Source organism: Podarcis vaucheri (assembly GCF_965113315.1).
Source record: "Podarcis vaucheri genome assembly, chromosome: 1".
Classification (NCBI taxonomy): domain Eukaryota; kingdom Metazoa; phylum Chordata; class Lepidosauria; order Squamata; family Lacertidae; genus Podarcis; species Podarcis vaucheri.
In genome coordinates this window covers 85,002,237-85,030,171 of record NC_138759.1, presented here as the reverse complement: position 1 = coordinate 85,030,171, position 27,935 = coordinate 85,002,237, and the positions used below count along the sequence as shown (strand labels likewise).

At 45.4% G+C, this 27,935-nt stretch overlaps 1 protein-coding gene across 4 annotated transcripts; it reads right to left on the bottom strand.

Moving 5' to 3' along the window:
* Positions 1–275: 275 nt before the first annotated feature.
* On the bottom strand, positions 276–27,935 carry TNKS1BP1 (tankyrase 1 binding protein 1). 4 transcript variants are annotated; one of them, XM_082202375.1, is made up of 12 exons: positions 27,825–27,935; positions 21,237–21,378; positions 19,595–20,360; positions 18,709–18,781; positions 16,027–17,475; positions 12,206–13,992; positions 7,340–7,745; positions 5,960–6,101; positions 5,227–5,360; positions 4,145–4,296; positions 2,125–2,200; positions 276–409 (listed from the first exon to the last, which is right to left on the bottom strand). In XM_082202375.1, exons 1-11 carry the CDS (start codon positions 27,849–27,851, stop codon positions 2,140–2,142), a joined length of 5,139 nt encoding a protein of 1,712 aa, XP_082058501.1. In that variant the 5' UTR covers positions 27,852–27,935; the 3' UTR covers positions 276–409; positions 2,125–2,139. The 4 variants fall into 4 exon arrangements, with proteins under 4 accessions (XP_082058501.1, XP_082058499.1, XP_082058500.1 ...); XM_082202373.1 differs by having other exon boundaries at positions 27,759–27,896; XM_082202374.1 differs by having other exon boundaries at positions 18,709–18,778; positions 27,759–27,896.

Sequence of the window (27,935 nt, the reverse complement as noted above, 5' to 3'; positions counted from 1 at the left end):
ATGGCAGCCGAGAAAGCAGAAGCCTCACCTCTTTGTCTTCCCTCCCTACCTTGGGGTGAAAGAAAAGGGGGCCAGCACAAAGCTCCTTGACTGGTTACAAAAAAAGAATAAAGATACTTTATAAAAATGTATGTGGTATAAGAAGGAGGGAAAAAAGGAGAAAACAGCCAGGACAGCGGCAGAGAGCATCTGACCGCCATATGCATGAGTGACTGAATGTGATACAAAGTGCATAAATGTGCCTTGTCTTCCCTCTCCCCTCCCCACCTCCCACCTCCCCCCACCCCATCCCAATCCCTCTAAGTTGTTAGGTGGGGATTCTGGCTCCAGACCCAACATGCTGCCTCCCACCCGTGAACAGCTCACTGGAACTTCAGCTGTCAGGGGCCCAGTAGCAGGAGAGCAACACCTGCAACAAAAAGAAGAATATGACAGGAATTACAAAGCTTGGCAGGCTTATTTGCTATAGTGCAGGAATCCCACCTACAGACTTATGCATCACCGCCCAACTTTGGCTCATGGGCAAAACATGTTAAAGGCTTAGTCTCCCACACAAGCCTACACACCCTTTGGAGCAGCACGTTCAAATCAAGGTGCCCTTTTATAACTGCATAGATATTTAGTATGCCAAATTCCCTCTTCAGTTCTCTTTCTATTAGAATTCCCAAGGAACCAATCTTCCATTACCTCCAACCAAAATAAACGGGAAGTCATGTGCAGCATTGCCCACTAGGTGGCAAAAAGTTCCTAGAATAGCCTGCAAGTTGCAGACACAGGATGTTTCCCACCACATGCGGTTCCAGCTGCTGGAATGCTACTCTAGTTCCTGGAATAATGGTAGTCTGGTGCAGCAAAGACAGCCCAAAGAGTAACAAATGTATTGTGACCTAAACTTTTGTAGACTAGCATTCATTCTGTGCAATACATGGAAGTGCTATGACACGACCTGTACTTTTTGCATTTCATTTGCTTCTATCCTCATACACCCACACAGCCCAAAAGCGCATATATTGCGTGCATGCACCTACTTAGGACAATATGTCATGCATCTGACGAAATGGAATCTAGTCTACAAACGTTTGAGCCTTGATAAACATGTAAGTCTTGAAGGTGACGGAAGACTGTTGTTTTTGCAACAATTCCCAGGTCAACCAGTGCAGCACTCATTGGGAATTGCCCTATACCAGTCACACTTCTTCAGCCTGGCAGCTAGTTTCCTCACCTACAATATGCACATACCATTTACACAGGAATCAAAGCACATGACTCATCCTGTGATGGTCTTGTCACTTTACATTAACTGCAATGGACCTCTGACAGATGGCAAATGTTTTAGGCTCCTCTACTGCAGCTGTCTGTGGGATTACAAACAGCTAGGCAAGAGCATGATTATCATGAACATGCATGATAATTCACCTATGTAGGATTCCAGAGTGCCAGTTACCACAATGCAAGCACAGGTAATCCACTAGTGCAGCCTTCTGGGCTCATGCAGTTCTACTAACTATAGCTTTGTCCTTATAGTACCAGGACTAACCCAGTATACATTACCAGAGTGGTAAATGGAAAGGTCAAAAAGGACAGGAGGATTCCCCAAGCTCCCTATCCCCACCCCACACAAACACAACAAAAATAAATGTGTACTGAAAAGCATTGTATTTGAAATCACACTTTTGTGCAAAAGCTAACACAAGCAGCCTGAAGCTGCTGAGTGCAATCTGGACAAGACTTCAGTGAGAGCTCACGGAAGAGAATTTGGGGTATAAGGATACTAGCAGGGAAGAGATTTAATGGCCACTCTTATAACTCTGTCCAACTGACATCCACTATGAAGAGTGCTTCAACTTCCAGGAGGCCTAAATGCCTCATCCTGTTCTCTCAGATAACAATTCAGAGGTCTTAATGCTTGATGTACAACAGCCACAGACATTTTTCTGTAAGCATGCTTGACAAACTGCCAAGATTCCAACAAACTTTTCTTGCAGCTGCAGAACCAAAATGGCCAGCTGTGCTGAATATAGTGCACTTGGAAAGCAATGATGACCCCACTTGCACAAATATTAGGGATCAGATGCCCATTTGGAAAGCTAGACTTAAGCCCTGCATCTGAGAAGAGAAACTTGCCTGAATGTTTTTATTTCAAGACTTCTTCTTTTTCAACTTCAGGACTTGCAGCCAATTGGGTGAGGATGTTTCTGACCTAGGGGAGTCAGGAAATGGTTAAAAGCAAAAGGTGGAACTACGATAGAAAAAAAATAATGGGTTACCCACATTCCAGAGGCAAAATGATGGACCTGGATGCTAAGAAATAGTTTGAATATGCTCAGCATGCAGCCACACAGACATGCCACTGTATACAATTTTCCAACCCCTCCAACACTACACAGGCAAGGAGGCAGAGTGCAGAGAATAGGATCTAAGAGCCCTGGCACCACTAATTTCACACACACACCCCAATCTAATATGTCTCATGAGTTGTGGGCAGGAAGCCTGAAGGAGCAGGTAGCGCTGTGACCCATGGCAGAACCCAAAATCACAACACTAAGTAACAAAGTTTGCCCCAAAATTATATATTTATTATGTTTCTTATGTATTCAGTTACTTCTACCTGCCTTTGCTCACAGAAGTGGACTAAGGCAGCTTACAACAAGACCACGGCTACAGTCATAAAATACAAATCATAAATACAAACCAGTAAGACAACAGCTGAAAACAACAATTAAAACATCATGGAGAGAGGCCAGGTTAAGTGAGCACCTGCTGGAATAAGATGTTCTTCACTGCTTGCTGAAGGGCAAGCAATGAGGAAGTCAAGTGCATCTCCCTAGGCAGGCTGTTCCTTAATGTGGACACCACAACAGAGAAGGCTTTCTCTCTCTCTCTCTCTCTCTCTCTCTCTCTCTATCTCTATCTCTCTCTCTCACACACACACACATGCACACACACACACACAGACATCAGCCCGTTAGCTGTGTCTCTAACAGCAAGTGAATATAGTAGGGGGCCTCTGTAGCGGAACAGCATTCCTGCGCAGGTTCTCATGGGAGAAGGCAATTCCAAAAGTAAGAGTACATCCAGTTTCAAACTTTTTGTAACATTAGTTTTTGAATGCTCAAAGAGGGAGCAGACAACTGCAAAGTTTACTTTAAAAATGAGAATATCCCACGAGGTCATTTGCTGGGAACACATCACTGAACTCCAAAATCTGTTTTAGGACAATACTTTTATTAGGCCAACCAAAAATGTCACAAAACAGCAGACAAGCTTTCAAGTTGCCCAGAACTCTTTATCAGGCTGGATGTTCAAAAAGCAACAATGGGGAGAGAGAGGAGGAGGGAAAGGCCATGAGTCTGAATCAGGTAAGAGTCTTAACGCAAAATGCCTTTGTCCCTTTCCCTCTAGCTGAACGCCAACCACTAAGAGGTCTTGACTAGTTGGCATGCCAGAGTCTCATTCGATGCCAGCACTAAAAAGACAAAACATTCCACCAACTAAGAATGACTATGCATTGTTCAGAGCAGAGAAGGGGGAGGGGGAGTAGAACTTGTGGTCTTCCAGATGTGGATGGACTGCAACTCTCCTCAGCCCCAGCCAGCATGACCAGCGGTCAGGGACAATGGGAGTTTCAGTCTGATAACATACAGAGGACCATGACTTAGAGGGACAAATGGTATACAGACACCTGTAACTGACCAACAATAGGCCAGCAAAGTCCATATGACTGAACAAATGCCCTCCATTCGGGATTCCAGCTGTTCCATTCCATTCTTCCCCATCCCTGGTTTTCCCTAGTCAAGGAACATTCTGTACTCATTAAGCACACTTAGTTCTCAATGGGATGTTTTTTGGGGAAGGAGGCATTCCCCTCAAAAAGGTTTCTTCCTTCAAGATTTTTTGTACTTCTGCAAACCTGGGGTGCTGCCTCTTGTGCATGGGTGGTGATGTTCTGACTACATAAGCAATGGTACTTGGAGAATTGAGAACACTGATAGTATATATGATCTTTATCCTAATTTCCTGTCTATTGTTGGCTGCTGCCTTTCTTCTGCTATAGTTGCCAGAAAGAGTTGCAGCACACTCATGTTCTGCAGCAAGCAGGATAACCACCACCGACATATGTTATTTTCCACCACCACACACCTACCCTGAGGATTTCTCTGGTTTGGGTGGCAGCACCAGAGGCTTCCCAGTGATGTTGGCAATCTTGCACGATTTAGAGCGCTGAACATGGGTTTCCTTGGCCTCACTTTGTGGATCCCCTTCCTCAGCAGAACGGTTTCGGCCTCGCAACTTGGCCTAGGATTGAGGACAACAAATTTACAAAAGCAGGCATTTAGAAAAACATCTAACATTTGCTTAGAGTTGTCCTACTCCCTGATCTATCATTGGCAATTTTCTGTTTTTTCTCATAACTGCCCCCTGCACTTTCTTTACCATCAGGGGCTGCAGGTTAGATAGTAATCTCCTCTGACAAAGCAAAGACCTATCTCAAGTGTGTGGAAGCTTTTGGCTCCATGGGCCAGGATTGCCTTGCAAGCCAAATTGGACACAACTAGCCCTGTGGGCCAAAACAAGCCTTGCAAGGCCACCCATTTGTCAATCACCTCACTAAAACAGTGAAAAACATTTTGTTTTAGCAGGGCTTTCAATGCCAACACCTTTTTATAACAGGAGATTTGCATTGAACCTACTGCTAAAGCAAAGGTTTTTCGTCCTTTCATTTTAGCAGGGGTTTTAATGCATGCACTTCCCTTCCTTATCACAATGGGTTCACATTGAAACTCCTGCTAAAATAAATGTTTTTTCCACCATTTTAGTAGGATTTCAATGCAAACCCCTTCCTGAACCCCTGAAACCCCCGGCCGCCTATAGGCCAGAGGTTTATTAGCTAATTAGTCCAGCATCCTGGTTCCTCATAGTAGCTAACCAGATGCCTATCAAATATGAGTGCAATAGCATTCTACCATTGGTGATCCTGAGCAAATGATGTTCAGTGGCATGATGGAAGTAATGTTTATCCACCATGACTTGGAAGCATTGACTGTCTCATTCTCCATGAGTTTTTCTCCCCCCTCCTTTCATTCAGTACTTTGATTTCAGCTTGGAATTCTAACATTTAACATTCCACTACCTGATAGCAAAGGCCACTCAGTTTCTAAGAGCCAACCCATTTTGTTAACATTGTGTCATTCTTTATCCTGTCCCCAACCCCTTTCCAGGTACTACCTTCAATGCCGATGGGTTCAGCCCTGGGAAGAGAGGGACCTTTACCCCCTTTGACAGTGGAGATGTTCGTGACTTCCTGCTCCTTGGTTCCTCTGGGGCTTCTTCATCAGAGACCGCAGAAACTATTCGAGGCTCTAAACAGGGAAGAAAATGGCAATGCTATAATGCAGAAGAACCCATGCTGACACCATGTGACGCATTTTAATCCATGCCCCAACAGGAGGAAAAGAATGACATAATCTAAAGTGCAGTGCCTAGAACGCAGCAATGACAGGCAACATAGGACACTCCTGTTGGAAACTTTTGTCACACCAAGTCATGCTATATGTGACACATCTGCTGAAGCCTATAACAAAGCCTAAGAACATGTAACTGAAGCAACCACATACTGCTGCCTTGGTTATCTCCTCTTCACTCTGTCAAATTCTAGACTGGAAGCTCTAGATAGAAACTTGCATTCTTGTACGTGTAGCATGATATAAACTACCTTAAGATGGCCTGACCCTAAGCAGTGCCTCTGTAGTGAACACTGCCTGGGAATCATATGCAAGCTGCCTAGAGCTTTTTGTGAAGAAAGGCAAGAATGTAAGTTAACAAAATAAGCCACACACAAAATGACATAACCAAGTAAGACACAAAGAGATAACACATCCAAAACCGCTTCAGTAACAGATGTTGGGAATACACCAATGAAGGCTACATGCCAGGCCCAGGATGCAACGCTCCATGCTACCTGTGGAATCTCTGAACATCCAATTGTCTCCGTCATTCTCGGAAAGAGCCCCTCCAGACCGGGTGGCTGGTGCACGATGACCTCGCTTACGGCCCAAATTAACACGGTCACGATACACAGTGTTGTCAAGAACCTCTGTATCCTGAAAGCATACAGAAGAGGAGAACAAAGAGATCAGAGAAACACATTTCTCCCTCAATGAATGCACAGCAACACCCAGAGTGCCCCCATAGATCCTTCTCAGCTTCAGTTCCTCCAAGGAGCAGAAACTGAAGAGTACTTCATACACTTTCCAGAGACATGCACAGCTTGCAGGACCACAGCTAGCAAAACATCCACATATTCCCACAAAGCCTGAGCTCAACCATTAACAACTTGTCCTTTCATTAAAAACTGTTAATATGTGTCGGTTTTCTTCTATTTCCTGCCCCAAATACTCTTCTATGGTTAGCTCACCTTCTAAATTTTAGGTGAACGACTGACAGCTATGAGTAGAGGAAGGCAGGGAGAACTGCTTATGAATTTTTCCAACCAGATTGCACTGCATCAGGCTCCTTACATTGTCCTGGGATGTCACTCAAGTCTAAAGTGTGGGATGAGGCTGGTTACCAAAAGCCTGGACACACTAGCTCTGCCCATGTAGCACAACACAAGGGCATCACCAGGCTGTGTGGGAAGGCTTCTGGGCAGACTGGCATGGGTGGTTGGCTGAAACCTTTCCTACAAATGATTTACAGCTTGCCAAGAAAACCAAGGGACAAAAATAACTTTGGTTCAAGGTTGCCCAACTGAAATGGCAATATTAGAAAAAGGATTTAGATTTCTCTTCTCACTCTCTAGTCTTCCAGCTTATTTCTACTTCAGCAGCAAGACATAAGCTGTTTGTTGGAGGACTCATGACTCATGAGTCAACTTGTGAAGCCTGAAATATTATCTGGAGTCAGCTACCAAAATACAGCCAAAAAAGGCAAGGTTATGAGCTATTTTTATACATAGAATCACAGAATCATGGAATTGTAGTTAGAAGGGACCATGAGGGTCATCTAGCCCAACCCCCTGCAATGCAACATCTTTTGCCCAACATGGGGCTCAAACCCATGACCCTGAGATAAACAGCCTCATGCTCTACTGATTTAGCAATCCCTCTCAATCCAGAAGCAATTATAGAAGATGACAAAACCCTTTGTAAAGCAGGTCTGAAATGTAGCATTTGCCTGAAAGAAAGCATTAGGAACCCATGTTTCTATATCAGCTACGCATTTAAATGTAATGTAAAAGCCCCTCAAACCTTAGAATTGCTGTGCACATATAAGCCCATATCCTGCAGAGAAGGCTCAGGGGTCAAGCAGGTACCTCAGAAACATCTTAAGTACTACTTACCTCTAAGAAGATGAAGTTCTCCCCTTCAGGAGCAATAGCTCCCTCTGAAGCAGGAGCCTTCTGTGATATGGGCTGTGCAGCTTGACTTCCATTTTGCTCTGGATGATTCAACACACTCAGGTCCACGGGTAGCTGACTCCCATTTCCACTGTCTAACTGGCTGTCCCCACCATCTGCAGCAGACAAAGCTTTTCCATCCTCCTTTGCTGAGAAAGGCAGTCCTTCAGCCCTTTCAGCAAGAGCCCCCTGGTTATTACGCAAGCTGCGCAGTATCCTCTCTTCTTCTGAATGGCAGCTGTGGAAGGAGGCAGGTCTCTTCTGCTGGGCCACCTCTTTGACAGCACTATTGGAAACCATGTCTTCCTGCAGGCAGCTGGGGCTGGAGAGTCGCTCGCTACGGAATTTTCTGTTTGGATGTTAGATAATGAACATTAGGGTAAGGTTCTTCTTAATTCTTATCAACAGGTCTCTCACTATCCTAGCAAAATTCCCCCTCCCCAACTCTAAGCATCTCCATATCTCCTAATCATCCCAAAGCCATTTTTCTCCTCACTGTACAAAAGAAATGACGGTATGTGAAGGTCAGGACTCGACAGCCAAAGCGAGAATGAATACCTTACAAACATGATGCAGGCCTAAGGAGGCATCAGAGATGGACAAACCCACAACAGAGGATTCAAACCTACAATTGCCAATGGTCAAAGAGTACAAATACCTCAAAGAGAACTCAAATCATGACCCTACACTTAAGCCACATGGTACAATCATCGTAGGGATATCCACTTCACAATGCAGGTGGAAGCTCATGCGATCCAAGGCAGCAACAGTTTGCATTAGAGAAGACAGGAGGAAAGATAAACCTGCACATTTCCCGACTGCCAAAATAAATACAGGCTATACTATATGGCCATTTCAAAAGGCTGGACTGTAATGAGGAGTGTGGAATATGTAACTGTAGCTACCCCACAGACTACAGATTCCTCAGGCCAAAGGCTGCCGTTATGACATGTCTGCCCAATTTACAACCCACAGCCTGCAAAAACCCTGGCTTGACAACCTCCTTGGTTTTACATTCCCTTAAGGGCAACTCTAAAAGAACAATCCTATGCATGCTTACTGAGAATTAAGTCCCATTCTGTTCAATGAGGCTTACTCTCACATAACACACATAGTCCTGGTTAGCATGTAATGGTAAACCATAGCCTAAAGTTACGGTTTACCATGACCCCATGTTTTTGGAGCATTTTCAAACAAACCATGAGTAAGAAATCGAGGTTTGTCTTTGGTTTGCCACTTGTGGTTTGTTTAGTGGGAAACAAACCATGAGTGCCGGTTTGCATGCAATGCTAAGCCAGCAATGATGTGCTTCTGAAAAAGGACAAACACAGAGGTCACAATCCGACCACCATGTACAAGTATACTGCTTGTTTAAGATAAGCTATAGTTCATTTCAGAGCATGGCTGCTACATGCAAACTGGACAATAGGATTATAGCCTTAATCAACTTCAGTGAGCTGCTAGGCACTGCTGCATTCTGTTCCCTCTGTGGCCCGAAGAACGTAAGTATGAAGAGGGGGAGTACCCAAGACACAACACATTAATTAATTTTCATTCAATTTACACTGGTTTGGATGGTGATACTTCCTGGTTTCTCATTTTGAGTTGCAGGGATTAGCAGAGAGATTCAATCACTCCATGCACGGCTTAAGGGTGTCAAGTGTACAAAATTACCCAATATACAAGAAAGCCTTTGTCTGGAAGTTACGCAGCAACCAAAACAGGCAGAGGCAGCTTCAAAACAAGAGTATGACTAGGCATGCACATGAGAAGGATTCCACATCAGAGAAAGGCAGCATGCTAGGCTTGGACTAGGGAGCCCCAAGTTAATATCCATGCTCAGCCATGATGTTCACTGGGTGACCTTGGCTGTACCCTCAATTCTCTCCATCCCCCATTTTAGCCAAATCAGAAGGCACATCTTTTAGCTAAGAAGAGTCCTTGAGTGAAACCTGCACCTTTTAAAATGGCTGTGTGCATGGCATTGAAAGTCACACCTTGTTGTTCTCCTTGAATTCTCTCTACAGTTGCCAAGGCCATCTCTATAACTATCCATTTTCATTAGGTTACAAGGACGAGATGATGGCAATCAGTTATTTGAGATTGAAACTGACCCAATTCTTCCTAATTTCTACACATATATGGAGGGCACGATGAGAAGACTTCAGTTCTTTCCCCAGGCCTTTCAACATTTTCAACATGTTACGAATCAGTGCTTTTAACATTATTTGATAAACTTGATGACAATGAGGCTTATGCTCAAGAGGAGTTTAGTATTTAGTCTGTTTGTTTGCTATGGTTCATTTTTGCTGCTGTACTTGATTAAATTTAATATATTTAATTTTCACTGTTGGCCACTTGGGGCTCCAGCATAATGGTGACTAATAAATAATAGCTTGCCCCTGTTTCATGGTTAGCTTAAAAAGTGCAGCACTGCAAACTATCTTTCTTGTCCCTTTTGCTTTCCATAATCACAATCCAATTTGATGACTTCGCATTTAAAAGAGCTCACAATCTGGAAGTCTTATTCCAAGCAGTGACATGAGTTCCTCAAATGCTAGAACAGAAAGATGCTGGTTATAACCCACAGAAAGTGATAGAAAGATGGCAACAGCATTAGCTGTATAAAAAGAAAATTGTTTCAAGTTTAGGAAAGTGGGAGAAAGGCGACAGGGGTTTGTGCAGTCTGCTACTCCTACTCTGTTTTGCATTTCAAAGAAGCTGGACAGTCATCAAAATTGTTATTTCCCTAGTGAAAGCAATACAGGTATGGATCCAGATTTGAGTGCGGGGGGGGGGGGAATTAGCTACCACTTCATTCCAGGAAGAGACCACAAGGGCCTGGTCCAACCCCTTCTGACCTACTTCTGTTATGGAACCTGTTCCTACCTCTGAAATAGTGTGCCACTTCCACATCAGCACAATCCTTAAGCCATACTTGCTGCTGGTCTCTCAAGTACCTAGTTGTGGAGAATGTATTGCCAAAAAAGAGGTGCTCAAAAGCACATGTTCAAAGGAGGGAGCAATGCCACCTCACATCCTGACAAAGCACTCCTACTCCAATCTAGAGCAGTGTTTCACAACCAGGGGCCATATGCTGGGGCCCAGGATATTCCAAGGGGGCCACAGGAGAAAATTGCGTAAATGAGGGACCACAGCAAGAGGCATGGGGGGCACAGAGGGAAGTGAATCATTTTTTTAAAAATACTAGTCAGCAAATCCAAGGCTGAAGAGAAACAAGTGATGACGAAGAGAGATGTTTACAGAATACAATATAGGAAAGAGAATTATAGATACTGTCACTCATTTTCACCCATAACAAAGAGGTTGTGACTTCAGAGCATACTGAATGAGAGTGCTAATTATGTGCATAAGACATGGGACCTGCTGGTACAGGATGTTGCTGAAGCAAGACAGCTAATTGAAAGCCAAACACTAGAAGCAATTCATAAAAGAATCAGTCCTCTTCTCATTCCTGCTGAACATGGCACCAACCCAAGACAAGACAGTGGAACTGATCATACGACAGCAAAGGTGACAGCTCTTGCAGAACAGCAGCTGTATCATTAGGCATTTGTCTGGTCAGCTAAGGAGAGTAAAAATATACCTCCAGGTAACCTGCTGCAGCCCCCCCCCCCCCCCCCGCCTGCCTGATTTCATTCTACAACAGCCACAGTACTCTACTGTGTTTCCACAGTTAGAAAAACAAAACAGTGCACATCATGGCTACTGGGTGTGCAGTTGCTGTCATGACCAGATGGAGGGTAGCAGTGGAGCATCACTGGATTTTCTCACAAAAGAAACAAGAGTTACACACTATGATTGTTGCTTCTAAACCTCAGGGCCATATTCAACTAATATGTTGAGCTAAAGTTCCATCACCACAAGAATTTTATTTGTTGGATGGAACCTTCTCCCTCTCTTCTTCCCTCTCCCACACCACCAAATGTGACCCATGCCATCCCCAAATCTGCTATGGAGAACTGGGGGGAAACTCATAGTAGATTTAGGGGCCACACACGGAGTGAGGGAAAGAAGTTCCATTGCCTGGGCAGTGTTTCTACACTGCAGCGCCGTAGAAGTTGCCTCTCCTGGTTCCCACAAAGATTTCTGGCTTCAAGAGGTAGCTGTACGGCCTACCTCAGCAGCTGTGCACCATAGACACAAAGTAATATGTGGTACTGGCTGTACTAACAATGGGTAACATGGAGGGATGAAAGGGAATGGTTGCAAACCGATTAAAAGTGTGCAACTGTGCTTTTGACTTTACAAAAGGAATTTACAAAAGGAAATCAATGCAAAAACAAAATCAGTACTTCAATTCCATTGTCCACTTGTATTCATTTAGCCTTCCACTTCCATTCTAACTTTCTTAAGAGACATGGGGCTGTGCCATCACTTGCTTCACTCACCAACACACACACACACACACACACACCCGTCTGACCCACATTAAGCTGCTCAAGGGGTCCCAACTGTTCCTCTATGACTCACTTGGGCAGGTCACCTGCTTCACTTCCCTTGTTGTCTGACACTGCTGAGGCTGAAATGGCATCACTGGTGTGAGGTGAATAGCAATGGATATGGCGGAAGCAGCAGCACAGCTGCTCAGAAAATGTCCTGGCAATTCCTCTGCAGATCGCCTGGGCAACCTACCCACCTGCCTTCATCTTCTCATCCTCCTCTAATACCACTGTGAAAGCTCTCATAGGTCTCTTGTCACACTGAAGTGCACCTGTTGGAGACCAAGTGAACTAAAGCATGAAAACATCTGAACCTTTTTATAATACATTAGGATACAGCCTTTACCTTTCTCCAGAGACTCCAGCTGCTCTTGGATGCTCCATCTCATCACCATCCAAAGGTATTGCTCCAAACTGATAGCTGCTGTCCTTATGCTTTATCCCAGTTGCGCCAGTCCAGTCCATCTGTATTAGATCTACTTCCTCAGCCCCATCCAAAGCCTTGGGCCTCAAATCAGACACTTCCATGCTTTCAGTGCCAGATCTGTAGGCCAAATCTGCTTGTCCCACACCAGGTTCTCTGGTCTCCTCTGGATTCACAGTCCTTACATCTGATGAAGCAGACACGGTTTCCAGACCCAAGGAAGGAAACCAATGAAGCTGCTTCTCTGTAGGTTTTTCAGATGCATCTGGGCTCCCAACTTTCAAGTCTTTTGAGAGATCCATGCCTCTGAGGCCAAGATCTTGAGTCCACTCAGGCTGCCCCTCTCCAACTCCTCTAGGCTCATCCATAGCAACTGCTATTAAGTCTCTAGACTGACCTACCAGGCTGCCAGCTGTCTCCTCCAAATCCACGGTCACACTTAGACTTGGTAACTCTATTGGACCAAAACTACCAGCTCGGTCCTTCCCTATAGCACCTAACTGGTTATTTTGTTTAGTTGCCGAGACATCAGTGTCTCTGACCCATTCTGTTGTGGCAATGGGGAAATCACTATCTTGTAGATCAGATTCCCTAAGGTTGTAATCATCAGCCCAGACTGGCTTCCGGGCACAGTACTCCAGATTACCAGCCTCAAATTCAGTGGTGCTGCTTCTGCTTGCAATACTGAGTTCTCTTTCCCAGCGTGTTTGATTATCATCATATTCACTGGCTCCATCTGGTTTTTCAGCACTGAACACACCATCATGGCTTTGGGGAATACCCATGACATATCTGCTGGGCCAATCAGACTGTTTGACACTCAGTTCAGACTCCTGACAGCTGCCATCATCAAAGCCATATGTATTGGGTCGTAGTCGCTGTTGGATGCTAACCTGGGATTCTGGATGATTGGCACTATATTCACTAGGTTGCTCCACCTGGTTGGCATGGGACTCTGACCGCACTGGGCTAGCCCTGCTGTCAACATTGGAATCACTAGGCCAGCCTGACTGGCTGGCACTGGACGTGGCATCCTGAGAGCCAACATTGACAGCACTGTGATCACTGGGCCCCTCTAAATGCCTGGCACTGAGCTCTGCATCCTGGTGGCTGTGAGTACCGTATTTGCTAAATGCATCTGATGATTTTGTGTTGACCTCCAATTCTGGACAGCTATCCTTTTCTTCACTGTATTTATTGGGCCAGTCAGTTCTTTCAGTAGCACCGTGATAGGGGCTGCTCCAACCCATTTTCTCAGCAGCAGACCTGCTGCTCTCCTGATCATCTTCATTACTGCAGAGTCTGGGCCAGCCTGGTTTTCTCACGTATGGCTCTCGGTCCTGACACTCAGCAGTGCTGATGCTATATGTGCTGCTCCAATCTGGCTCCTCAATCTTCTGGTCACCACAACTGCTGCCATAGGCAGTGATCCAATCTTCTTGCCCTGGATTAGAACTGTCCTGCAATGGTGTTCCTCTGGTCCAGACTTTCTGGCTGGAACCAAATTCCATATCCTGCCTTTTGGCATCACTGTATGAGCTCAGCCACTCCTGTGGGCCAGTGCCAAATTCTCGATCCTGCTCTGTCTCACCAGGCCAAACTACCTTGCCAACACCAGCAGCCCAACCCATGCCAAAGGTAGCAGACCGATCAACTTCTACAAAGCCAAACTCGCTGTGAAGATCCTTCCTTGACCATCCCAGAAGATCCTAATAAAGAAAGGCGAGGAAAATAAAGCAACATTAGAAAGGCATGGGACAGTGAGCCAAATTTAGTGGGGATCTGATCTAGTAAAGATGTCCCTTCTCCCAACAGTCCAATATGAGAAATACATTAAAGAGACAGAAACTGAAAATGTAAATTAACTAAGCCCTTCCTGTATTATTATTTTTTAACCATTACATTTAAGCCATTACTGGGTAGCAGCACGTTTTGCATGTAAAAGTGCCAGGTTCAATCCCTGCCATCCACAGACTGGGCTGGTAAAGATCCCTGTCCAAAACCTTGGAGAGCAGCTGGTCAGTGTAGACCATTATATCTTCAAAAATGTGCCAGATCTACTACCAGATCAACATGACTTAAGGTGGGCACAACAACTACATCACAACCTTATAAATATGTAGTAAAAAATTAAGATGCTTATGCCCAAAAGCATGTTTGAACTAAAAATGGGCCCCAGGTCTAAACTAGACATGAACTAGAGGGATCAATGGTCTTGGTTCAGTCTAAGGCAGATTCCTATGTTCCTAACACTACAATCTTCCATTTAGAAAGTTCCTCCAAATGGAAACATATATCAAACCCACATGTATGATTTTAGAGGAAAGTTTTCCTTTTATTCTCTGTCATCCATTGTAAAGGCCTTTGGCTATATACAATTTTAAAAAAATTGACCATACATAGAGTGATAAGCCTGCACTTGGTAATCATCCACTCATGTGTAGATGAAGGAAGTTTCATGCATTTAGTATAGAAACAATTATTTACGTAAATGTGTAGGGGGGGGGGGACCTGGTGGCAATTCTTTCTTTGGTCTTTCATGCTTGCTCAGTTTCCTACATAGAAGTGTTTTCTATGTAAGGAAATTATAGCTTGAAACGTGCCTGTTAAAAATTAGTTTTCAAAAATAATTTGGAATTTTGGCAAGCTCCATATTGGTAAAATGCAAGGAAGATTAAAGAGGTACTTATATGGCCAGGAAAATAAACTAGTAGCCACTGGTACAGTGGTGCCCCGCAAGACGAATGCCTCGCAAGACGGAAAACCCGCTAGACGAAAGGGTTTTCCGTTTTGGAGGTGCTTCGCAAAACAAATTTCCTATGGGCTTGCTTCGCAAGACGACAATGCCTTGCGAGTTCCTGCTGGTTTTTTTTCCTCCCCCCCCTTTTTCTAAGCCGCTAAGCCGCTTATCAGCTGATCCGATCAGCAGATAAGCCGCTAATAGCCACTAATAGCGCTAATCCGTCAATGGGCTTGCTTCACAAGATGAAAAAACCGCTAGACGAAGAGAATCACAGAACGGATTCTTTTCGTCTTGCGAGGCACCACTGTACTGAATTGTTCACTGGCAAAGAACCCCCTTGCAAGCCTGATCAGACTGTGAGACTTTTGGGCTTTCAGAAGCACCCCCTATTATAACCACCTAATGAACAGTTAATTCTTGTTCGCTAGAGCACGTGAGCCTACCAAGGTATGCACATTAGTTTTGGTATACAACCCAGTACATTAAGTGATGTGCCTTGTAGCTACATAGCTATGGAGCCCTACCAAACTAAGAAGCACCAATTCATTCTTAGGCTGAGTCTGCTGGAGCTCAAGGCACAATTTCTTGGTGGCAAAGAGGGCCAACCAAACAGACAAAAGTAACTTTGATGTGTACGGGCAGGCTGGATTCAGGGAGGTGAGGGAAGCTGCTCCACCCAGGATGACTGGAGGATTACCCACGCAGCAGCACCTTTTGGCTCAGCCTCCTCTTTTGCACACTCTGCAGCCATCTAACCTGTTCAGCCACTTTTGCGGCTTACTTAAAAACCAAGACCCGCCCTTCCCAAAGACAAGTTCAGTCTCTGTTATTTAACTGGGCAGGAATGCACATTCACCTAGCCATGCTTGTGCCCATTTAATGCCTTCTTACCAGGTTCTAAAAGCACTAGAAATAGGAAGCCAGTAGAACTGTCTCCTTGCAACCCGTTTTGTGGTCTTCAGCCAACCACCCATCCCCACACTAAATACAGTTCCTTTACCTCCGGTCCTGTAGGGTCTTCTGACTTGGGCGTACTTCTCTTCTTTATGTCATCAGCACTAGGCGGAGGAGATGCCAGCAGTTCATCAAGCCAGTGTGAGCCTGGATCAGGGTCAGCCCTCCTTTCGGGGTCAGCAACCCCCAACTTGCCTTCACGTGCCAGACCTACAGCACCATCATCTTCTTGGCAGGAAGCAGCTGTCCCCACCTGGACATCTTCAGAGAATAAGATGCAAGGCTCTGCAGGAGGGGCAGCCTGCTCTACACTTGGCAACGGCTCCATTGCCCTTAAAGCCCCTTCCTCAGGGGTTGGGACAAAGGGTAATAAACCATCATGCTCCTCTTGACAACCAACCTCTGCTGCTGCTATAGGGCCCTTGAGCTTGGGGCTAATAGGCTCCCTCAGAGTTGAGGGACCTCCAGGCGCTGATATCTCAAGGGCTGAAGGGGACTCCAGCTGGTCCTCAGCCTTTCTCCTGATCCCTGGGGAACTCCTGGAATTGCTGTGGCAGAACAAGCTCCCATAAGCCTCAGTCTCCTCTCCTCTCTGGCCCTCTGAACCTCTTTCCTTATAAGACCCTTTGGGGCTGAGGCTCTCTCTATCCAATTCTGCCTCCAAGAGACCAGTATCATCAGCCTCCGCAATGGGAGACCTTGGAGGAGACCCTAGTCTCCTTCCACCAAACTCAAGAGCCCGGTTAGGGAACGACCATTCAAAGGACTGTGACAAGCTCCAGTTGGACTCTCCCCCTGCAGCCTGCTCTAAAGCTGGGTCCCCTCCTCTTGGCAAGACAGCCAAAGACCCTCCCAGCTCCTCCTTGTCCATTTTTTTACCCCGTGGTTGCAGCACCCCTTCTGAGGCACGCCGTAGAACCAGTTGAGATAACTGGGGGTCTTTACCCTCAAATGTTAATGTTGGTGCTTGATTGTCGAGGGAATCCTTAGCCCTGGAGAGTAAGGGGGAGGCTTGCGCATGAGAGGGAGAGCCAGGAGGCTTATCAGAACTAGCAAGGTACTCAGAAGGAGTGCTGGGGGAGCCAGGGGACTCCGACACTCCTCGGAGACCACAGGGGGGTGCCAGGCTGTGCTCAGCAGCAGGATGAGTCAAACTGGCAGATGGCCCAGCACATCTTGCAGAAAGGTCCCCAAGACCTGAAGACAAGGAGTGTCCTAGGAAACCACTGGGGGATCCTGGGGGGCAGGGATCAGATAGGGCAAGAGGGGAACCTGGAGCCTGGGCATGACCAAGGGAGACCTTAACAGGAGATCTGAGGGGTTCAGTAGGTGCATCAGGGGAGCCTGGGGGAAGCTGAGCTTTAGCACTTGGGACATCTGCTGGAAAATGTGGGCTCTCTGGGGACTGGGCTGATTCAGCAGGGGCATCAGGGGACCCAGGAGTGACTCGAGAAGAAAGCTTCGTGAGAAGTTGATAGGTCTTGGGGAGAGAGACCTGGAGAGAAACAAGGGAAGAATGGGTTTTAAAAATATGATTCCTCCCTCCCTGGAACCTTCCCGAGCATCCTAATCTGTCCCCCTCCAGCCCCAAAGAATACAGGATGTCTCCTCCAATCCTAACCTCTTCCCTCTTTTTCTAGACCTTAGAGATTGTCCTTCATGTCTTGGAAGTTCTGGTTTCACTACAAGACCCCACGAGACCCTCCCCAACAATATTTCTGCCCGAAGGAAGCCAGAAGGAAAGGAAATTCAAAGAATGGAGGAAGGGGAAAAGAGAGGCTGAAGAAATTGTTCAAAGTGTTGCAGTAACAAGGCTGTATGCCCCACCCCAGGACCTTGCCTCCTCTCCAACTAGGCCTTCAGAAAAGTGAAGAACTAAGCTAAGTAGATCACACAATAGGCTGATGACCTTCCTTCCCTCCTCCTCCTCCTCCTCCTCCTCCTCTGGGAGAGGCAAAAGGAGTTAATCATTACCATCACCCATCCCTGAACAAGCAGCAAGAGGTTATAAGTGCTTTCACTGCTAGATTATTTGGCCACAGGCCCAGCTGCTGGGATCTGCTTCATACATACCTTGTAGGTCACCAAATTGTATTCACTGAGTCACAGCTGCTCCCTTCCCTCTAGCTAAGGGCCTGGTATTCTGCATTAGGTTTCCACACTTTGCCTGGGCTAGGCTCAGGCTAGCTAGCTAGCCTAGGCCAGAGTTTGCTCTCTAAAGAGCTGAAGGGTCACAGATCCATTTTTCTCATTTATTTTCTAACTCTTCCAAAAGCATAAGGCAGTATTGGGACTGTTAGTGGGAGCACTATGTGCTATACCAAATGCCAAGATTATGCTCTGGATTTTTCAAAACTGTACCATGCAAGGTAGAAAAATGAAGACTTCCTCAGAGTCGATGTCACCATGTCTTGCACATGAGGTTAGGGACTGAATCTTTCAAACTGCAGGCACCTACGTAAGCCAGCCCATGGGATTTTGACAAGGACATACCCAGTTACTGAAAAGCAACAAATATGGCCTGGGAAACCCCATAGCAGTGCAAGATAGTGCATTGTTTGCTTGGGCTACCAATCTCTTCTTGAAGAGAAGCATTAGTAGAGAAAGGAGACACGCACCCTACAGAGAGGGAGCCCGGAAGGAGAGAGGTGGCAGATACCCCTGAGACAGAGGAGAGCCAGGAAGGAGAGAGCCCAGCGGAGGAATTGCCGTGCTGCAGATAACTCACGCCAGGAGGAGACAGTAGACTGCTATATCCAGGTTGGCCTCCATCACAGCTCATGCTAGGTTGACTGGAGCTGCTGAGAGAAAGATTGCATCACCATCAGGAAACAAGCCTGATTACTGATGGAAAAAAGTGTATTTCTAAGGCAGGGATGGAAAACCTGTGACCCTCCAGATGTTGCTGGACTACAAATCCTATAATATCCAACCATTAGCCATGTTAGCTAGCTAGAAGTCCAACAACATCTGAAGATCCAGTTTCCCCAAAGCCTGCTCAACAGAATTGTGTGCTACTTTTGTCACAAAAGGGTTTTCTGCCTAACACTAGGTATCACATAACGAACAGGAGATGGGGAACCCCAATTATCATCTAATCCAACCCCCACAATGTAGAAATGCTCCAAGCATCATCAGAGTTCTTCTAAAAGCAGTTACCTGTGCCTGATCAACTGCTCACCTACAAATAAATCCCAAGAGTTGCTACCACTCATGACATCATCGTAGGATTTAAGATTACTGAGATTTCACAGAAACTATAGTTGGGAGAAGCATGCCCAATTCTAGCCATTGAATTCAAGTTGTGATTAATTCAATGGTATTTATTGCCATGTATGTAATGCCCAGGAATGTAGCCTTCAGTTGTGCCAACCCTCAGTTTTCATTCTTAAATCACAGGAATAATTTACCTCTGCTAGAGCCAAATGTGAAAGAATAAAGAAAGAACTGCCAGCAGGTCACCTTCTAGACACATTTACTGTATTGCTTTCATTTTCCTAGCACTGTTCTATAGTTGCTGACCTGCATCCCATCTCAGTCCTTGACAGAGGGCACTCTGTGATGTATTGCAAACCTGATCATCTAAGATTATGTGGAATGAATCTGAACCTCACCTGTCCTTAGAGAGTAAGTCTAAGTTTCTCTCCGTTGCTCTTGCTGGTAGCTCAGATTCAGGCAGATGCTGACCATTTGAGCTTGTGATTTCCTCCTTGTTCCTTGACAATATGCTGTCCTCAACTTCACAAGAGGCTCTGCAAGCAGGACCCTCCGACTCTGTTTCACCCCCTTCTCCACTGGAACATCTCCGGAATGCAGCATAACCCCTAGGCCCCAGGTGGACAGCTGTGCTACCATCCTGGCTGAAGAAGGAGCGTACCAGCCGAGGCCTGTCAGGGCTGCTTGCCCCTTCTTTGTTGGGCTTCTCCATCTTGGCCAAAATCTCCTCCACTGTGGTCCCAGGAAAACGCTCTGGTTTGGCTGCTACTGGCACCGGTATTACTTTGAAGGGAACAGCACCCTTGCGAACACTGGAGGACTCTCCACACTCCTCTCCAGATGCTCCCTCCACAACACTTGATTTATTTGCAGGCCCAGTTCCTTCTCCATCTCCAGCTGGTTTGGCTGTGGTGGAAAATGGATACAAAACCTCCTTTCCATTGGTAGCTTCTCTTGGAGAGGTCTTTAGACCAAAAGAAAGACGCTTAACAGCATTGCCAGCCCCACCACTATATGGCTTGGGCCCAGCCAACAAGTTGATCTTTTCAGCAGAGGGCACCTCAGAGAGAGCCTGACGCTGTCCAGGAACAGGCTTCACTGGCATGGCTGGCTTTGGCAACACACAGGGCTTGGGTTTCACGGGTGGCTTTGGACGGGCATCCCCTGAGGAAAAAAGGATGTGGGGAAAGATGTATTTTATACAGAGCTCAACCAGAACACAGGGCAACTAAATTATATGGATCAAAATAATAATCCATTGCCTAAGTACACAAAAAATAAAAATAAAATGAGCTCTACTAATAATCCTTGCTAAATTTCCAAACTATTTTGCAGGAAACCGAGAAGCCACTAAAACTGCATGCAGCTTTGGACACAGGTCAGGCTAGAGGATCTTCTAGTCCATTAAACCAGAAATAGTGGTAATAAAGATTACCAACAGAAGCTATGAAAATGTTTTTGGAATGCATTTAAATTGCAAATGGTAGTATTCAGAGTGGACCCACTGAAAGTAATAGCATTACTAAGTTAGCTCTATTACTTTCAATAGCTCTGCTCTGAATATAACTTAGTTGCATACCACCCGTTGTTCTCAGGTCAGGCAGTGGGATCAGAGCCTTTACGTGATTAGCAGAACCATGTGGTGCAACTTTTAGGGACGACACCACTTCAATTATAGGTGCAGGGCTGCCACCTGGGGCAAAGAGGAATCCCCCATGCACACAGAAAACAAGCATGTCAGGAAAAAAGGTTCAAGGTTAGCCTTCTCCTGGACACAATAGCTTCCATGTTTTGTTTTTCACACAATCAAATATGTTGTCCCCTACTTTCAGAATGAAGAGCTACAATCCCTCAAGAGCTGCATTAAGTGATTCTTCTGCTTGCTATTTGACTCCATTCTTCATTCTCTGGTGCACCACCACCCAACATAAACAGAAAATTTTAAATACCTAGCAACTTGGCACACTATCTCCCATATTTAGCTCGCTCAAAGAATCAACTCAGTTCTGCTGAGCTGAAGGCTCACAATGCAAGGCATACCTATCTCCGGACTGCTTGCTAGTTGTTTGGGTCCTCTCCGGCCATTAGCAGCAGTACAGGGAAATGGGGAGCACAACGACTGAGGATTAGAGTCCATCACATCACCGGGCTGGGACTCTGAACTCAGCATAAATGTCAGCCCCTAGGATACAGGAAAGGGAGTTTAGGCAGTCTGCAAAACTTGAAAAGCTAGCAAAGACCTTCAATGCAACATCAGACCATAGATGCTTCCTCCCAGAATGCGAGTTTTCCAATATCCTCCTTTGTTCCTTTGAGAGGAATTTCTCTCTCTCTCTCTCACTCACTCTCTCTCTCTCTCTCTCTCTCTCACACACACACACACAGAAAGAGAGAATGTATCATGTTATGCCACTCCCAGGGCAGGCTGGAACAAGGGTGAAGGAAGCAAGTCTCCCACAAATATCCAGGCCATGAGTCATGCTAAAGGATGGGAATCTCAAACTTATAAAACTTTGGCTTTCTAGCTGACTTGCTCCACTCTCCACAGGGCCACCCCTGCTCCACCTTTCTGCCACGCCCTGTCCTTCCCAGCCAACTCGCTATCACTCCTTCCCTGCCTTTCTCTTGCCAGGTCCAGTCACTTTGCCAGAACATTTGGCTGCTTTTCCAGTCAGAATCTCCTTTTCTCTTCCCAAGTCCCTTTCTGCTCCCACCCCTTCACAGCAAAGCCGAGTTTCTGCTCAACCCAATCCCAGCTGTATACACTCCCAACCCGGATATACTGAGCAGGGAGCAAACATCTGGAGTACTTCCCCCTCCCACCCCCCTCCAGATTTCTCAATCGTTTGGCACAGCCCCTGGAATTCAATGAGGTAAAGCTGGGGCCTGCTCCTGTCACTACTGCAACGGCCTCCCGCTAGATTTCAGGAGAGGGCCAAACCCTGGCTAAAAAAGAAAAGCAAAGCCAGCATCTTGGTTACAAGGAGTGTGTGCCTCAAGAGATTGTTCTAACAGAACTGATCCCCATAATGAGGCAGGAGGAGGAGGGGGGCCTACCAGTAACCCCCCCCCCCTCAGTATGACAGAAAGAGCTGGAACAACAGGCATACAGCTGAATTTAAGGCATAGCCACAAGATTGTAAACAGCCCCCTCCTCAGCCTCCATCTATACATTATGCCAAAATAGGACCATCAAGCCTCTCCTTCCAAAGCGAGGGTGATTTAAAGGCACAGTGCCTCAGATGAGGGAAGGCAGATCAGCCGCCTCTGCTCTTTCTGCTTAGGCCCCTCCTTTGACTAGTTTAATCTTGATTTATAAAAGATGTTTTTAACATCATTTTTCAGCCCTAACAAGGTCCCCCGAGGCAGTTTACATAAAAGAACATGCCAAACAAAACCTGAAAACTTAAAAGGAACAGAGCTAAAAGCTTCAATCATATACTGAAAACCATTAAATGCAGAATAAGAATGTTTCCCCTGCCAGTCGAAATGTCGTCAGAATGGGACTAGTCTCTCTACAGACAGGCTGCTGCCACAAAAAGGCCCTGTCTCATTTCTACAAAGATACAGCGCCTTAGTCCCATCCCCTACTTCTAGCCTGGTAGCACCTAAGCCCAACATTTGCAAAGCCCCAGACCTTATTTTTGCCTAAGCTACTTGTTCATATAACCTCTCTCCCCTCATATTCATTTGCCTTAACTTAAATCTTTATTGCAACTTTGCACACCCCTGTGTCTGAGGTACCATTCTGTTTATCCTACTCAGCAAGAACTTCCTGAGTGAACTATTGCTTCTGAATACAGAATCCCCTGCAAGGGGGAAAGAGTTTCATTTAGTGGAGAAGATAGCTGAAGGAGAGCGGATGAAACCTGAGTGGACATTGAAAACCAGCAACACATTAAGGTACCCAGAACCCCATCCAAAATCTATTAAGGCAGTGAATACCTGACACACAATAAAATACGCAAGACAAGATGAGACTCTCTCCAAATTCAGAACTAGTATAACTAAATAAAGGTAGAATAAAAAAAGGCAGAGAAACAGTCCAATCCTATTTCCTCAGCTCTCTTGCTTTTCTTCATAGATGAAGTATGGTTTTCAACCTGTCAGGCAAAGAGGCTCCTGAAACAGACAAGTCCTTTCTACAAAATACAAGGAAGTACACAAACTATATTTCATCAAGCAGTTAAAACTGCCAAACATGTTGTTTTGTTATCTACACAAACATTATTTCTATGTGGGAAAATGAATGCATGGTCATTTTGCCATGGGTACATATAAAGAAACATGTGTCAGATTAGATGGTATATGCTTGTTCCTGTACTAAAGAAACAACAATGTCAATGCAGGAAAATCATCAAGAGTAAAGCAGCCTTCAAAGAGGAAGTGCCTTGGTAAAACACATATGCATACACACAACAAGCTAGTAAACAAAAACCAAAAAGAAAGATAAGCGAAGGTGGTTACTTTTGGCTTCTAAAGTGAGGGGGGAGGAATATTAAGAAAAAACTGTTTTATATTTAGACACTGACTGACAACCCATCCTATATACATGTCTACTCAGAAGCAACTCCTAGAGTTGAATGGGGCTCACTCTCAGGTAAGCAGGTATAAGATTACAGCCTCAGTCTTGAAATGGAAGTTATCATAGTACAATTTCTATTTTCCCAAGAGTGTATCTCATGTTATGAGAGACTCCTGAGGAGAGAATTCTTTCACACTTGATCAAAAAAATTAACTTGCAAGACCCATAAGATAAAGTGACATTCCATTTATGATCTTTTCAGATAGTTGCAAAATCTAGTTTCAGCGCCTGGACTTTCTACTCAGCCAGATGGGCAGGGTATAAATAATAATTTTATTATTATTATTATTATTATTATTATTATTATTATTATTACTACTACTACTACTACTAACAGAAAGGGGCATATATACCCAAATGGTACTTTCTGCCCCAGCTGCAACAAAACGTATCTTTCCCACATGGGTCTCCACAGCCACAGCAGGCGATGCAACCTTCCAACAACTTGACCTCATCCCCAGAGGCACACTCCTCCATTGTCTCCTGAGACACACGGATGCCAACCAGACTTTAACTTTAATAGTGATGCATTATTAAAGACAATCCATAATTGTTTCAAGAAAGGAACAGAGAGATCAGAATTAGAAACTGCTTAGGAAGAAGGAAGCACATAATATTACAGCTGAGCTTTGGGCTACCGTGATGAAACAGAGATATGCAGAAAGGCAATTCTTAAAGATCAAGAGTGAGGCAATAGAAGGCAGAGAAGACAGGCAAGTTCACAGTGTAAAGAATAGAAAGGAATATCTAAAGCAAAATAGTTGTTTTTGTCATGTATATAGTTGCAACTCCACAACCCTATGACATAGGATGAAGAAGGCACAGACTTCTAAGTGAGTACAACTTGCAACAGAATCCACTCCTGCTGGAACCCAGAGATTTTCAACTGGAATGCCACAGGAAGGAAACCACTCATAAAGACTATAATAAGGATTTGGTTAAGGTAAAACCAGGGGATGAACAAACAGCAGATACGACGTGGGAGAAAAATGCACCAATAGGTGTAGGTAAAAAGAAGAAAGTACAAAAGCTGAGCCAAGAAAGTAGAACTGAGAAAATACCTAAAGGCGATGGCTTGATATCTACAGAGGCTCTTCTTGTGAAGCAATTATACCTCCAAGACATTATACAAAACTTCTCCAGCAGAAGGTATATGAAGAAGAGGAAACTATACAACTCACACCATGGCTGCAATGTTCAAAACTCCCATTGTTCTAGGCGCATTTTGCGACAGGAAATTTCATTAGGGAGAGCAGTTTCTGAATTCTGGGCGCAGTACTGTGCCTAAGATTTCAGATTAAAACTGCAGAGTGGAAGGAAAGGAGGACCTTTTTCTGCCTCCCCACTTCCAGCTACTCTCTGAAGACTGGAGAAGAGACCCTCTTAAGAATATTAGGGGGGTGGACAGGGGAAGGACTAGACCATGTGAAAAATGAACATAATATTATAGCTGCAGCTCATTCATTTTCAGCTTTGTATTCTTGTTATAAAAAAGCGTGCCTAGACATTCCGTTGTTGCACCATAACCTAGGTTTAAGGTGCCATTTAGCTCCTAACTTTCATATCTCAGTTTCTAACACTGCATGGTTGGACTACGCATCAATGACTACTCTCCCAACATACTATGAATTCAAATCAAGTTGGGCTATAACTTTGTTCCTCTAGAACTGTGCATCATGAACAAAAGAGTCTCTAATGCCACAGGTGGGTTTAGATCTGGGACCTCAATAAGATTCTTCTCTACATTAGCCCCTCTACCCAGTATAAATACAAGTTGCTTACTTATTTGTTCTTTAGAATCCAGACAGAAAGTCTCCCAAACAGCTGCATTCCCATTCCCAGCCCATGCCAGGATCATACTACTTTCTTAAAATGCTGGTTTGTAGTCATTTTTTAAAGCTTCAACAACTTCAACTGTAAGCACAAATGTTTCATGTTTCAGTTGAAGTAGCACTATTTCCTCATATGGATAACCAGATTCCCAGCACTGATGCAATAGGACTGTGGAGGTGAAGATGGTAAAGCCTTTGAATTGCATTTACAAGAAGGTGAAACTTGGCAACAACAACAAAAATCAGTTAAACTGCTTTCTTCCGCCATAGAACATCAGAAACAATGGTGTCAAGGAAGCGCTTATGGGAAAAGAGCTAAGCAAGTAAAGGTATCTAAGAAGCAATGGTAGGTGCTCTAGTGGGGGGTGGAGAGTAATATGGGTGCAACTTTCCCCACCCGCTCTCTCTTCTGAAGGTGCTGCATTGTGCAGGGACTACCTATTATGCAATTAGCACTGAATCAGACTACTACTTGCACAGCTTTTCATCAGCACTTGCATTCTGATAGTTTGCAGTCGAAGGAATGAATAAGTAAAAAGACAGCACATGCTTACTACAATGTAATTCAAGGGATCCCAGCTGCCATAGTGATCTACTAAATGCATCCAGACAAATCCCTTGCCATCTTTGGGCTATTGTTTCCCATGCCACCCTGCCTTTTCAGCCTGTAAGACCCTTGCAGCAATCATTGTCTGCCACTTTGTCTGCACAGTCCACATATGAAGGGGACATTAATCTCAGCATGTCCATAGAATGCACACATACCATGTTAATAAAAAATAATGGATAGGAGACAGTCACAGAAGGATAATAAAAAGGAGGCTCTTCCTCAAGGAGCAGCGGTAGAAAAGAATGGCACCAGGAACAGATGTATTTAGGTAAACTTGGCCCTTTGTGAAACAAAACTGGCTTATTACAATGCACAGATTATGAATTTATTCTAAAAATGTATTGCTCCCTATTTCCAAACAGAGAAGATCAAAGAAAGAATCCTAAATAGAAACCAGGGCAGATAGGAAAGAGGTTATCACAGCAATTGGAAAGGGGGCCACTAGATTAGTAGTTAATGGGCTAAGAAACTCATAATTCTATTAGGGGGAAGAATTGTGCAGAAATACAGGAAACAGAAGGCATGTGGGAGAATGTTGACACGTGATTAAAGTACAAGAGAGGGGTGGATTTCTCCCAACAGAGAATAAGTTTCATTGTAAACAATAAGCAACAACCAACATTCACAAATGGCAGAATTTTAAAAGCCAGTTTAGACAGTCCTCATAGCCCAGTTCAGACCACTATTTACACAAGCAACAAGGAAATATCATGAAAGAAGATGGGAGCTCAGCAAGCATGAGGCAGTGTTTTGTGGTGCAGAAATGGATACAAGGAGAGGTCACAGGGTGTACTTCAGGTTCATAAAGCCTGTGTGCAGTAACTGGTTTTCAGCAAGATTTAAAGGGAGCTAAGTATTTGTAAGTTGGGTGTTCTTGGAATCACAGCCAAGAAAGGGAGGGAGTGGTGAGAGGCAGAACTGCGGGAAACTCCAGCCAAAAGGGGGTGGAGAGCAGCTTCAGGACGCATTAAGCAGAAAGCATACAAAGAAGGCGAGCAGGGGTGCCAGTTAGCAGAAGCGAGGAAGCAGGGAGACGGCCCGAGGACAGTTACCCCTGGCCAGTGTAAATGACAGCCCCGCTTACAGCAGAGAAGGCATACAAACTACCTTTAAGAGCATATGGGCATACCATATGGTCCTAATTGGCCTTCCCTCTACGACCAATCCGCCATCCCCGCTCCTTAGGCCATCCTGCAGTCGGGTCTCCAGGCCAGGCCTTCCACAATCCCTGCAGCAGCGAAGGGGCTACAAAGAACAATTGCTGCCCCGGCCACCATGACTCGCCTCGACTCAATCCCAGGCAAGGGGCTGAGCTGAAGACGACCCACCCGCACGCGGATCCACAGCTCCCCCGATCTACCGATTTGGGGGCGAGGGGGGGCACTTGGCCCTCCTCCCTCTAAGCTCTTTTCCCCAGGGCCCTCCGACGCCAGCCTCCTTATCCTCGCGGTCCGTTCCCTTCGCACGCCTCCCCCCGCACGCATCTCTTCCCCCCCCCACCAGCGACCCCCAGGAGGATCTCCTGCCAGCCCCACCTCGGGATGTGGACGAAAATGCACAGCCCTCCCCGCTGGCGGGGGCTTCTGCGTAGGCTCCCTTACCAAGCTCGGCGATCTACGGCCCGACATAGGCGCAGCAGATCTTCGCACTGTGCATATTCATGACGTTCGAATCAAGGCCAGGCTCGCCCCGCCCACTTCGATGCATATTCA

Excerpts from the sequence above, each read along its gene's own strand:
- TNKS1BP1 (XM_082202373.1), bottom strand. The coding sequence starts at position 27,851 with ATGTCGGGCCGTAGATCGCCGAGCTTGGTAAGGGAGCCTACGCAGAAG. Across the intron at positions 17,476-18,708 it reads GTCTACTGTCTCCTCCTGGC|GTCTCTCTCCCCAAGACCTA; the intron begins GTGAGTTATCTG and ends GTTTCTCTCCAG. Across the intron at positions 2,201-4,144 it reads AAACCAGAGAAATCCTCAGG|GTCAGAAACATCCTCACCCA; the intron begins GTAGGTGTGTGG and ends TGACTCCCCTAG.